Source organism: Balaenoptera acutorostrata, chromosome 18 (assembly GCF_949987535.1).
Source record: "Balaenoptera acutorostrata chromosome 18, mBalAcu1.1, whole genome shotgun sequence".
NCBI lineage: Eukaryota > Metazoa > Chordata > Mammalia > Artiodactyla > Balaenopteridae > Balaenoptera > Balaenoptera acutorostrata.
Window position 1 is genome coordinate 72,375,651 of NC_080081.1, and position 13,153 is coordinate 72,388,803.

General features: G+C 35.1%; 1 protein-coding gene across 5 annotated transcripts in view; it reads right to left on the reverse strand.

Annotated features, from left to right (window-relative positions):
- The window catches only part of FRY (FRY microtubule binding protein), a 420,573-nt gene that overhangs the window by 85,588 nt on the left and 321,832 nt on the right, over positions 1-13,153 (reverse strand). For all 5 annotated transcript variants that reach the window (XM_057532698.1, XM_057532699.1, XM_007164157.3 and 2 more), the window contains 5 exons: positions 12,658-12,749; positions 12,201-12,373; positions 10,971-11,131; positions 9,300-9,410; positions 5,118-5,272 (listed from right to left, as the gene is read on the reverse strand). In XM_057532698.1, coding sequence (XP_057388681.1) covers positions 5,118-5,272; positions 9,300-9,410; positions 10,971-11,131; positions 12,201-12,373; positions 12,658-12,749 — 692 coding nt within the window. The remainder of the gene's footprint in view (positions 1-5,117; positions 5,273-9,299; positions 9,411-10,970; positions 11,132-12,200; positions 12,374-12,657; positions 12,750-13,153) is intronic.

Genomic DNA, 13,153 nt, shown 5'->3' on the forward strand with positions numbered 1-13,153 from the left:
GAAATAACACAGATACAGAAAATGAAAGAAACCCAGAGAAGGAAAAAATTAGAAAGCTCTCAAATGAGTACAAGAGCATAAATAAAACATCTGTACTTAGATGTTTAAAATAGGCTTAGAAACCAAATCTCACATTTTTCAGTATTTAATTATTCAACATAGGCAGTGGAAGGGTAAAAGAAATAAAGACAGCTGTGCTCATACAGAATAAAAATAAAATGGTAAAACAAATATGAAAGGTAAATATGGTTCAGAAAGTAAACAAGAAATAAAACTGTTTTTTCAATCTGAAAGAGAGGAGATTTTGAAGAATTTGAGAAATACCCACTAGCTCTGGCTTACTTAGAACTAAATGACGAAGCTCAGGATAATTTTATTCTAAAGAGAAGCAGATTTTACCAGCTGATATGATTACATCATAGCTCTTTGCCTCCAACAGCTGTTGAATAATAACAGCTTTGTGTTTACAGGGTGCTTACTATGTGCTAGACCTTAGGTCAATAGATTGGTTTTATTTAATTCTTACCCTAACCCTATTATCACTCCCATTTCACAAATGAGTAAGCATTTGTAGTAACTTGTTCAAGAGCACACAGCTTAATGAGAGGCAGAGCTAGAATTCAAACTCAAGACAGTATGTTTCCAGAGCCCAAATTCCCAAACTCTGTATACTCTCCTGAAATTCTCCAGCTGAGTGACACAACCAAATGAGGCTCTACGTCACCAGTTAGGGCGTATGACTGAGATTCATGAATCATAAGCTTCCCTTGTCTTCCTTGGCAACAGATGGATGCTATTCCCTTAAGAAATGTGGGGCATTTACTTTTAAGGATTCAAGTTTGCAGTGCCTGATTTAAATTAGAAAAGATTTATAGACAGTTAAGGCAAGGCAGACATGCAAAGAACAATGACAACAAAAACCACCTCCAAAAATAAACCCAACAAAATTCTTTAAAAATTAAAACTTTGATCTTGCATATAATTCTAAGACATCTATTAACTATATTCTAGTAGTATGTTACAGAGTAAGAGTAAAAACAATGGCATTCTTAAGTATTTAATTAAATGTGAAGAGAATTCTGTTGAGTTAAGCTAGTGATTGGAAGCGGTCTATACTTTTAATATAGAGCATATTATTTACCTTGATTTATAACCTTGGAAAGCCATTTAATCTCTTTCTCAATTTCCCTATCTCTTCCAAACTGATATAACTTGGAGTTGAGGGAAAAATTAATAAGAACACACACAGAAACCAAACAGTTATTTGAACTAATGCTGTCTGACAGGTGAGCTATTTTCTTTTGGGCTAAATTATAGTACTGAGCTGCATTTAATAGATTTTAATCAAATATGAAACATACATTATGAAAAATGCTTCAAAACTAATATTATTAGTTCTACCATCACTTTCTACTTTTATCCTCGCTTCCCCTGGTCCTATTCATGTTCCACTCTGACTTCCAAATCTCTCAACGTCACCAGTCAGATCGTAGTTATAGTTAAGTTATAGTTTTGACTGGAGACCAGCAAGTTCACAACACACGTGCGTACACACACACACAGAGAGTCATTTATAGAAATAAACTAAAAAGAAGAATGCAGAGAACCATTTTTTCCCATTATCACAGCTGCTGAATATAAGGATTGATATATTAACTACGTAAAAGTTGCTTTAGTTCTAAAACTAAAGGTAGAAAATTTTAATCCACAAGAGCATTTTTAAAATGTTAAATCTTTTAGGTATTTTAAGGTCAGTTATAAGTGGTTCCTTAATAAATGAGTCTGCTTATAAACTGTCATATTCCTACAAAAATAAATACAGTGTATGATCATTCTCATTGGACAAGGAAGAGGTAATTCTTTTCTTTACAGGAAGAATTCTTCACTTTAGGGTATGTCTTGTTGCAGGAGTTACTGCACAGACACCTTGTTTGAGGAATTTAAAATATGATCCAGTTTATGTATGATTTTTTTAGGAACAGATTATTTCATAAGTTATTTAGGTGTTTTTTAGAAGCAAACTTGCAGAAAACAAAGTCTAAAACACCAGAATTGCTTTTGAAAAAAGTGCTGAAAACTGAAGTGTGAGGATTGCGCAAACAAACCTGGAGGCTTATCCAGACTCTACAGACGGAGAATTTATGGGAAAAGAGGGCAAATTTAAGCCACAGCTGAAACATTAAATTCTGAACGTGCCCTGTGGTGAGAAACGACCACCATTTGTGGTCACATGTTGGCTACTGCCTTGGCAGTGAGGTTGCAGCCATGGCATTGCCTGGCCCTCTGACCTTCCCTCTGAACAGATGAGTGTTGTGAAATAAGCTGATAGGCGATATTTGTTTAAGAAACCAAAATATTTTAGGATGCTATCCTAAAAAAATCTACTCTAAACATAGAGGGCTTTATATCCTAATATTTTTGTGACTGAGATATTACTGGAATTGAGACTATATTGCTAAAGTCATAAAACATTTATTTGTGCTCCCTAAAAAAAATACCTAGATTTATCCAGAGGAATGCAGTGTGATATTTTAGGAGAGGGCCATGCAATGAAATAAATGTGACTAGGATAGTTCAAACCAAGTTCACTGGGAGAAGGGCAGTGAAGAGAGCAAACTTTTATTACTCTCATTTCTGTCAAATGAATCTATGGTCTAAGTCATAGATTCTAACTACATTTTTAAAAATCAAAGAATAGAAATTTATTTTTAGAATGTTGAAATACCTGAAAATAAAACAACACTCCAGAGCAAGAGACTCTTATAAAAAATGTTATTTTGGTAATATCCAATAGGATAAATAAATATTACTTAGTATTGCTAACATCAAGAAATAAACCAATGGAAAATCAGACAGTTTAGATTATGTTCATCTGATATGACTTTTATGGAAATTAACGTACATATAGAAAAAAAATTTTACTACTAAGATTATGGAAAATGAAAGCTTTGGACATGAAATGTTATCTACTATCTTTATAAAAGAAAGAAAAATATTAAAGAGAAACTTGCCTCTTTAAAAAGCATGTTCATTTTAGGTTGATTGAAAGTAGATGTCTTCTAAAATACTGTTCCTATTAATTTAGAACCATAACAGGTTGGAATTTACAACAAATTTACATTTATTCCCTTCACCCTGTAGCTCAAGATAGCTATTTAAAATGCAATATTTAATTAAAAGGGACAATCAACAGCCTATATCAGTCCTTTCAAAAATAAACTTGTGACATAAATAACAGCAAGATCCTTTTTGACCCACCTCCTAGAGAAATGGAAATAAAAACAAAAATAAACAAATGGGACCTAATGAAACTTAAAAGCTTTTGCACAGCAAAGGAAACCATAAACAAAACCAAAAGACAACCCTCAGAATGGGAGAAAATATTTGCAAATGAAGCAACTGACAAAGGATTAATCTCCAAAATTTACAAGCAGCTCATGCAGCTCAATATAAAAAAACCCAGTCCAAAAATGGGCAGAAGACCTAAATAGACATTTCTCCAAAGAAGATATACAGATTGCTAACAAACACATGAAAGGATGCTCAACATCACTAATCATTAGAGAAATGCAAATCAAAACTACAAATGAGGTATCACCTCACACCAGTCAGAATGGCCATCATCAAAAAATCTACAAAGAATAAATGCTGGAGAGGGTGTGGAGAAAAGGGAACCCTCTTGCACTGTTGGTGGGAATGTAAATTGATACAGCCACTATAGAGAACAGTATGAAGGTTCCTTAAAAAACTGAAAATAGAACTACCATACGACCCAGCAATCCCACTACTGGGCATATATCCAGAGAAAACCATAATTCAAAAAGAGTCATGTACCACAATGTTCATTGCAGCTCTATTTACAATAGCAGGACATGGAAGCAACCTAAGTGTCCATCGACAGATGAATGGATAAAGATGTGGCACATATATACAATGGAATATTACTCGGCCATAAAAAGAACGAAACTGAGTTATTTGTAGTGAGGTGGATGGACATAGAGTCTGTCATACAGAGTGAAGTAAGTCAGAAAGAGAAAAACAAATACCGTATGCTAACACATACATATGGAATCTAAAAAAAAAAAAAAAAGTTTCTGAAGAACCTAGGGGCAGGACAGGAATAAAGATGCAGACGTAGAGAATGGACTTGAGGACATGGGGAGGGGGAAGGGTAAGCTGGGACGAAGTGAGAGAGTAGCACTGATATATATACACTACCAAATGTAAAACAGATAGCTAGTGGGAAGCAGCCACATAGCACAGGGAGATCAGCTCGGTGCTTTGTGACCACCTAGAGGGGTGGGATAGGGAGGGTAGGAGGGAGACACAAGAGGGAGGAGATATGGGGATATATGTATATGTATAGCTGATTCACTTTGTTATAAAGCAGAAACTAACACACCATTGTAAAGCAATTATACTCCAATAAAGATGTTAAAAAAAATAAAATAAAATAAACTTGAGCCGCCTTCTCTCGATTTCTAATACATAATAAGCTCTTTCTTGGGAATAGCTTTTGCAATATGGGGAGCCTTCATTAACCCTTTCATCTTAGTCATGAAAACATTTCTTTCAATAAATTATAGAACTGAATGACTCCACTGACTGACTAATTTACATAGCTAGGGCAGTGGTTTTAAAAGTGTAATCCATGGAATCCCAGGAGACACATTTCCCTTTCCTTTTTTCTTTTCTCAAGGTTTGGGCAAGAGAAATGTAACATTTTTACGTTGCTTCCTGTGTTTAGTTTGGTCTCAAAATGGCTGAAGTGCTCACAGTTCATACCTGTCACAAACATTTCTAGAAATTCCTTTAATGTATCTTTATCATTTTCAAATCCTGCTGTAATACTTCGTTATAAATTTCCAGGCAATTAAAAAAAAAATTTCCAGGCTATAACTACAAACCATTCTCCTAGGAGAATGAAAACTCAACATAGCTGTAAACTTAGAGGGAATAGGCTATCTGCTGGGGAAAGATAGGCCATTTTGTATTTCCTTAGAATTTACTCTGTTCAAATATTTGCAAAAACAGTCAGCTCTCAATTATTCATACATGAAGAGTAACCTTAATTGCATTTGCCAGTGCCCAGTACCTTCCACTTAAAGAATTCATACCTGCTTCCACACACAGTTGCTATGGCTTTGAAGCAGCCGGATGCGAGTTGGTAGGAACCAGTGTAGCATCGGTCAATTGCCCAATTGAAAAGATTTATTTGGTCGGGATTTAGTTCCAATAGCAAGACAACAACTTCGCAGCCAAGTTGATGAACCTGAACACATGGAGGAAAGCAATCATTCACGCTTAATGAAAGATTATTCAAGGGAAAGACACAACATCAAGCTTAGCGAATACAAATTGTGTAAAAGGAAAGTGAACACTAAACATTTATCTTGATTAGTTTTTATTCTAGGAGTTCCTCTTTAAGAGGATGCAATGTTGCAACTGAAAACTGAAATGTATAAACTAAATTTGACTCAGTGTAAATCTGTCATATAGGGTCCACTCATTCTCAATTTTTAACTCTGAAAAGGTGATAAAGACTTCATTGGCAATGTTTCTTTTTTGTATTTAAAATAGTTTTGAAAAATACATGTATTTGGTTTAAAAAATTTAAATATATAAAAGGATAGCCTTCATGAATGCAAAGTCTTTTAATGAAGAAGATCAGAGGGAATATGTTTATGAGGCTTGATCACTAAATATACGGTGTACAGCTTAGCTGGCAATCTTTTAAAAAGAAATACAATATCAATAAGCTCTTTTTAATCAGAGACTTTCATATGAAAAGATCATCATACTAGATAGAATTAATAGGATCATTAACTGATGATTCTTGAAGCTACTGTTAAATGCTGGATGGTCACATTTGTCCAGGACAAGCCTGGTGTCTGGAGGCTATATTCCCCTCAGAAAGGATCATTTTCCTGCCTCTTCCTGAAGTTGTCCATTCTCCTGCCAGTAGCAACAAGGTGGAGAAGGGAAGATTATGCCTTGTTTGTTCTTATATTATAGGGTATGGGCACAGATGGGAGCTATATTCTTTTCATTTCTTTTTTTTGCTTTTTTTTTAAACTAAAAAACTTTATTGTGTACCAAAATTACCGTTTTTTAAAATTAATTTTTATTGGAGTATAGTTGGGGAGCTATATTCTAACTGGATGGTCAAATATCATCAACCTAGTTCCCCATGGGCTTAAGTACTTAGAAGCAGATAAAAGCTGGTGATACTATTGCAAAGGACTTAAAAATAACATCTCATTAAAAACTTAGTTCAACTTGAAAGAAAATCAGCAAGTTTTTATTGTGCTTTAGAAACTTTATAAAATGTAGATAGTACATAATTCACAAGTAAATGGTGAGTTATGTTAACTAAACACACTAGTGTGAATACCAGAAGAAACCAGATCACCAGCACCACTGAAGCCTGCTTTGTGTATTCTCTTCATCACTAGCCTCTCTCTCTTCCTCAAAAGTAACCACTATCTGGATTTCCACCACCATTGGTTAGTTTGAGCTGTTTTGAACTCTGTGTAAATAGAATTATATAGTATATAATTTTGTGTCTTTCTTTCACTCAACTTATGTTTAAAAGTCATCAACATTTATTTGTTTTCATTGTTGTATAGTATTCTAATTTATGATTGCTCCACAATTTATTCATTCTACTACTGATGAACATCTGGGTTGTTTCCAGCTTTTGACTTCATAATACTGCTTTGAATATTTCTATACATGTCTTACATTGCACATACTGGATAACCTCTTTTGTAAATTGCTTGTTTAAGTCTCTTGCTCATTTTTCTCTGAGTGTCTTTACCTTATTTATTTGTAGAGGTCCTTTATATATTCTAGATAAGAACTCTGTTGGCTTTATGCTGCAAATATCTTTTTTTACTCTACAGCTAGCCTGTTTACACTCTTAGTTGTGTCTTTTGGTGAACAGAAGTTATTAATTAGTCTCCCCTTATGGTTAGTAATTTTTGCATCCTGTTTAATAAATCTTTCCCTAACCCCAGGGATTAAAATAGCCTCCTGTTTTATTTTCTAGAATCTTCAGTTTTTCAGCTTTCACATTTAGATCTACAAACTATTTCTTTTTTTTTTTTCAATTTTTATTTTATATTGGAGTATAGCTGATTAACAATGTTGTGTTAGTTTCAGGTGTACAGCAGGGTGATTCAGTTATACATATTCATGTATCTGTTCTTTTTCAAATTCTTTTCCCATGTAGGTTATTACAGAGCATTGAGCAGAGTTCCCTGTGCTATACCGTAGGTCCCTGTTGCTTATCTATTTTAAATATAGCAGTATGTACGTGTCAATCCCAAACTCCCAATCTATCCCTCTCCCCCCATAACCATAAATTCGTTCTCTAAGTCTGTGAGTCTGTTTCTGTATAAACTATTTCTTCTTTTTCACTCGTGATATCTTATTTTTTCTTTTCTAAAACATTGGCTAGGATCTTTAGTATAATGTTGATAGAAGTAATGAAAATGGGCTTCCTTGGTCATTCTAAAGACCAAGGAAGCCCATTTTTTTTTAAAGACACCCTTTATCAAAGACACCCTTTATCAAACTAAGGAAGACACCCTTTATCAAACTAAGGAAGTTCTTTTTTATTCTTAGTTTCATTAGTTTCTCTCATGAATGAATGTAGAATTTTATTAAATGCTTTTTCTGCATCTATTGAAATGATCAGATGATATTTCCTTCTTGAGACTTTAATATAATTAATATACAAATGAATTGAAGGACATCTGAATATTAAACCAATCTTGTAGTTCTTGAATAATCCCAACTTGATCATAATGAATCATCTTTTTAATATATCACTGAATTCAACTTTCTAATATTTTGTTTAAAATTTCTGTATCTATGTTCATGAATGAATTTGCCTTTTAACTGTCTTTCTTGTTAAATTCTTGTCAGGTTTTAGTATGAAAGTTATTTGGGTCTCATAAAACATGTTGAGATATGTTTCCTCTTGATCTGTTTTCTCTTTGAGGATTTGCATTAAATCAATGCAATCTGTTCCTTAAATGTTGAATTAATCCATAAAGCCATCTGGTCCTAAAGTTTTCTTTGTGGGAAGACTTTCAATTATAGATTAACTTTCTTTGTTACTTATATGACTATTCAGATTTTCTTTTCTTCCTGTGCTGTGTTTTTCTAGGAATTTGTCTATTTTATCTAAATTTTGAAGTTTGTTGGCACAAAGATGTTCATATGTTCTCTTATTTTTATTTATTTATTTATTTATTTATTTATTTATTTATGGCTGTGTTGGGTCTTCGTTTCTGTGCAAGGGCTTTCTCTAGTTGCGGCAAGTGGGGACCACTCTTCATCGCGGTGCACGGGCCTCTCACCATCGCGGCCTCTCTTGTTGCGGAGCACAGGCTCCAGACGCGCAGGCTCAGTAATTGTGGCTCACGGGCCCAGTTGCTCCGTGGCATGTGGGATCTTCCCAGACCAGGGCTCGAACCCGTGATCCCTGCATTGGCAGGCAGATTCTCAACCACTGCGCCACCAGGGAAGCCCTGTTCTCTTATTTTTAATATCTGTAGCCTCTGTAGTGATGTCCTTTAACCTTTCTGAGGTTGGTGACATACACCTTCTCTCTCTTAATCAGACTTGCCATGAATATACTAATTTTATTAGTCTTTTAACAAATTCAACTTTTGGTTTAAATGATCATTTCCAGTAATTTTTTCTCTTTAATTAGTTTCTGCTCTTATCTCTATTATTTCTTCAATGCACGTTTTTTGAGTTTGATATGCTATTCTTTTTCTAACTTCTTGAAATGGATGCATAGGTCATCAGCCTTTTTTCTTTCCAATATATGCACTTAAGGCCATATTCTAAGCAAGGTTTTATTTATAACCCACAAGTTTAGTATGTAGTGGTTTCATTATTCTTCAGTTAAAAATATTTTTCACTTTCTATTTTTATTTATTCTTTGACTCATTGGTTAACTGGAAGAGCATTTCTTAATTCTTTTCTATTATTGATTAGTAGCTTAATGCCACTGTGATCAGAGAACAGAGTCTGTATCTTTCAATCATCTGAACTTTGTGGAGACTTGCCTTATGGCCTAGTTTATAGTCAATTTTGGTAAATGTTACTGTGTTTTTTATCCTGATGCGTCACAGTGTAATGTGAACAACACATAAGCCCACAGTTCTGAGGCTGATGTGTGAAGAGACTGCGCTGTGAACAATGCTTAGACAGGTCAGTAACCCAACTGCGGCAGGATAACCAACACATTTAAAAACAATGTATTTTTGGCTAGTACTTACTCGTAAATCTTGACAAGCCAGAATGTTGTCAAGCCACTTATACAGGTAGCCATCTGGGGAAAGGCCCACATTGTCAAACACTGGGCCACAGCACAACACTGCTGACATTGCCTGATGATAAAACAGAACACAACCTGGGATGACTGAATGGTACACAACTGACTTTAAAACACATACTACTAGATTTATAAATGATGAGGGTCTTTTTTTTTAAATTAATTAATTAATTAATTTATTTTTATTTTTGGCTGTGTTGGGTCCTTGCTGCTGCACGCAGGGCCTCTCTAGCCGTGGCAAGCGGGGGCCGCCCTTTGCTGCAGTGCACTGGCCTCACACTGCAGTGGCCTCTCCTCCTGTGGAGGATGAGCTCCAGGCACGTGGGCCTCAGCAGTTGTGGCACGTGGGCTCGGTAGTTGTGGCTTGCGGGCTCTAGAGCGCAGGCTCAGCAGCTGTGGCACAGGGGCTTAGTTGCTCCACGGCATGTGGGATCTTCCTGGACCAGGGCTTGAACCCTTGTCCCCTGCATTGCAGGCGGACTCTCAACCACTGAGCCACCAGGGAAGTCCCGATGAGGGTCTTTTAAAGCAGTTATTTCCACAAGATTTTAAAGTATTCCTTAGTAGATTCAATAAAAAATACCAGATTCCCAATTTTGTCTCTTTTTATAAGAGTTAAAAATCCATAAATTGAACTTTGTAGACATGTAGTTTTATAATAAATCTTTATAATGAAAGGCTGAGATATTCAAAACAAAATGACCATTTCACAAGACTTAAAATAAACTTACCATCAGTGACTTCAAGTGAATGAATTCTGCTTATGATAAATATAGCTTTTCAAATTTTGTTTTGATGACAAATATTTAACTAATATACTGAACCGACAAACTTGACAAATATTTGACTGATGCACTAAATTTGCAAACTATGAAAAATGTAGAAATAAATAATTGTGATTCTTAAAGATAAAGAAAATGAAGAATATGAACTTTAGTTCCTTTGAGGTGGGGAGAAAGCAAGAGAAGGGAAGAGAAGGGAAGATCTTGATTCACTTTGTAATCCGTAGGTCCAAATAATTATCAGGGCCATGGCTTATATTAGCTCCATAAAGTCAAAAGTCAACTTGACAGTTAGCAACTCCTGGTACATATGACTGAGACAATATACAGTTAGTTTTATAAAGGAAATTAAGCTGTAAGGAATAATGGTTCTGAAAATTTTGAACAGTCCTAGTAGCGTAGAAACTTATTTCTGGGAGTCTTCTAGGATAGGAGGAGACTAAAAAGGGAATATATATATTTTAAGTTGGAAGTTAATTGGCAAGGCAGTTACTTAAAGGGTAAATAAGCAAAAACTATGGTTTTCATATAGTAGAAACCTTAGATAAAAGTGGGATCTTGGAAAAGTTTCGCATTTTGAAATTGTGAACACAATCGGAATATTTACATATTTATACATAGCTATCTATTTTGTTTCTGTACGGATAGTTTAGAATTTATAGAGTAAGCTTATGTATTTATATGCGTGTATATGTTTGGTTTTTTTTGCATGTGTGCTTATATTTTATCATGTCATATTATATTATTTATTTTAATCTTATTTAAGGCATGGTCGTTTAAGGAAAGAGACCATCAATCTGACAAAAGTCATTCATGAGGCAAAGGTGACCTACCTTTAACGCACAATACTGGTATCTTGTAATCTGATGGTTTCTATCACTATAACGATCCAGAGGAGTGAACATAATGCTGAAGGGTCCTGCCCACTGGCTAAATAAGATGAAAAGATGGTGCCTCAGGCTTTGCTGGGGGAAGAGAAATCTTCGGTGGTGAACTAGAGAGAAAACAGAGCTAAGAGTCTACTAGACGGAAAAATACAGTGAATACAGTTTACGTTGCTATTGTGCATGATTCTTAAGTTTTGGGGAAAGGAGTAATTTCGTTTTCTAACTCAAGTTTTCTTTACGTAATGAAATATGTATTTAAAAAGTCAAGTTTAATTTTCTTTCCTCTCCTCGTGTTTCAGTCAACAGCACCTTGTCTCAGAGCAGAAAGTAGAGATAGAAAATGGACTCACAGACACTGTTTTCTAAGCATTATCTAGAAAAACTGCAACACCTTCCACTCGGCTGCTGATTACATATAAAACGTTCTCTTGACTGCTGCTGCGTCTTTAGGAAGAACTGTGAAATACAACGGATAGACTGTCTATTTCAAACATTCTTTAACTGAAGACGCTAAATCTTAATTTAGGGTCATCAAAAATGAGGAGGATTGGTAAGAATGTTTTACAACATCATAATGTTAAATCATAATGAAAAAGCAGAAACAGATGAGCTGCAGCTTTTTGTAATTATGTCAAAAAATTTTAATCCCAGCAATTAATTTTTATACCAAACTGACCAGCTAGTTTTATTCTCTATGCTTCTAATATATGAAAATGTTTCAGACCCATTTGTTCTATGAAAAAAATCCCAATAATATAATTTCTTAGTCTATATAGAATTCTATATAATGTGTTGACTGGATAGAGACAAGAGCAGGAATATTGCTGAGATTATATGTTCAGAGATTAGCACAGTGAGAATGAAAAACTAGAGCCTCTGCGAACTTTCCCTCTGAATTACTTCCTTTCTATGGAAATCATACAGGTTCATTTTCAGATGGGAACCAAAACAAAGAACAGAAATAATGACGAGCACAAAGCCAAGTTAATTTCTATTGTTGCCCTTCCAACTCTGTGCTGCATGCCCACGATCTGTTCCAAGGATTTCCAAACAAATAAACGATCCCATCCCAGACCTGCAAACAGGTCAGTAGGTTTAAAGAGGAAAGCACAGTAATGAGGAACACAGATGATATTTCAAGCACGAAAGGTAATTTGCAGTGATGTATCACTGTACCTGGAACGCGCTGAATCAAGTTGGCAACCATGGCACTAAAATGTGCCCGGATATCTTTAAGAATTTCCACTTCTTTATCATTTTCAGCTTCTAGGAGCATGCGGGTCAGGTCCACGTATTCTAAGAACAAAGCTCCAAGGGCTAAAGTATCCCGTTCTAAGGCTCCATTGGTGCTGGAATAAAAGGAAATTAAACTTTTAGATGATTAGTCTTGATGTCAAAGTAGTACATGCTTCATGGAAAATAAGATTCACTGTCAGAACTCGCACACTAAATTTGTCCTTGACGAATATGCAGTGTAAACAGAATACGAAAAAAACAAGGTTTTTTGGACTTTTCTAAGTAAAAGTTAAAGGTAATATATTTTTTTATTAAAAAAAAAGAAAGAATGAAAAAAAGAGAGGCAAAAACATCAGTTTGGTGAGGAGAGATCAACTCAGTAGAATTTCCACCTTACCTGTCACTTATTACACCAGCATCAGCCAGAAGTTCAAAAATTCGAAGTAGCTGTAGCCTTAACAAGTCTCGCCGTTCTCGGCGTTTTTTGTTCTGTGCAGAAAGAGGTAATACCACTTATAAACATGGGCACAATAATGTTAACTATGCTTTAAAGGAAGATGTAATCTAGTCATTTTCAATTTTCTAAACACAAAGGACAAAAAGTATTTTTCTTTCTTCCTAATCCTTAGAGAAAATGCTTGCTATCACAGGCTATAAGAGAAACAGATCACAAGTAGGCCAATAAATATCTGTAAGTTGGAAATGCTGAGAGTCAACAAGCCTCATTTCCTAGAGGCCTCCAGCAGCTGCTGAAAAACTAAAGCATCAGAAAGAAGTGGCAAAGGACAGTGGACACTAACGGTCCCACCAGCTCTGGTCACAGAGGAAACACTGTTCTTACTTAAATTGCCAAACTTCTGCTACTTCTTGTATCTTATCTACTACATGGGAAG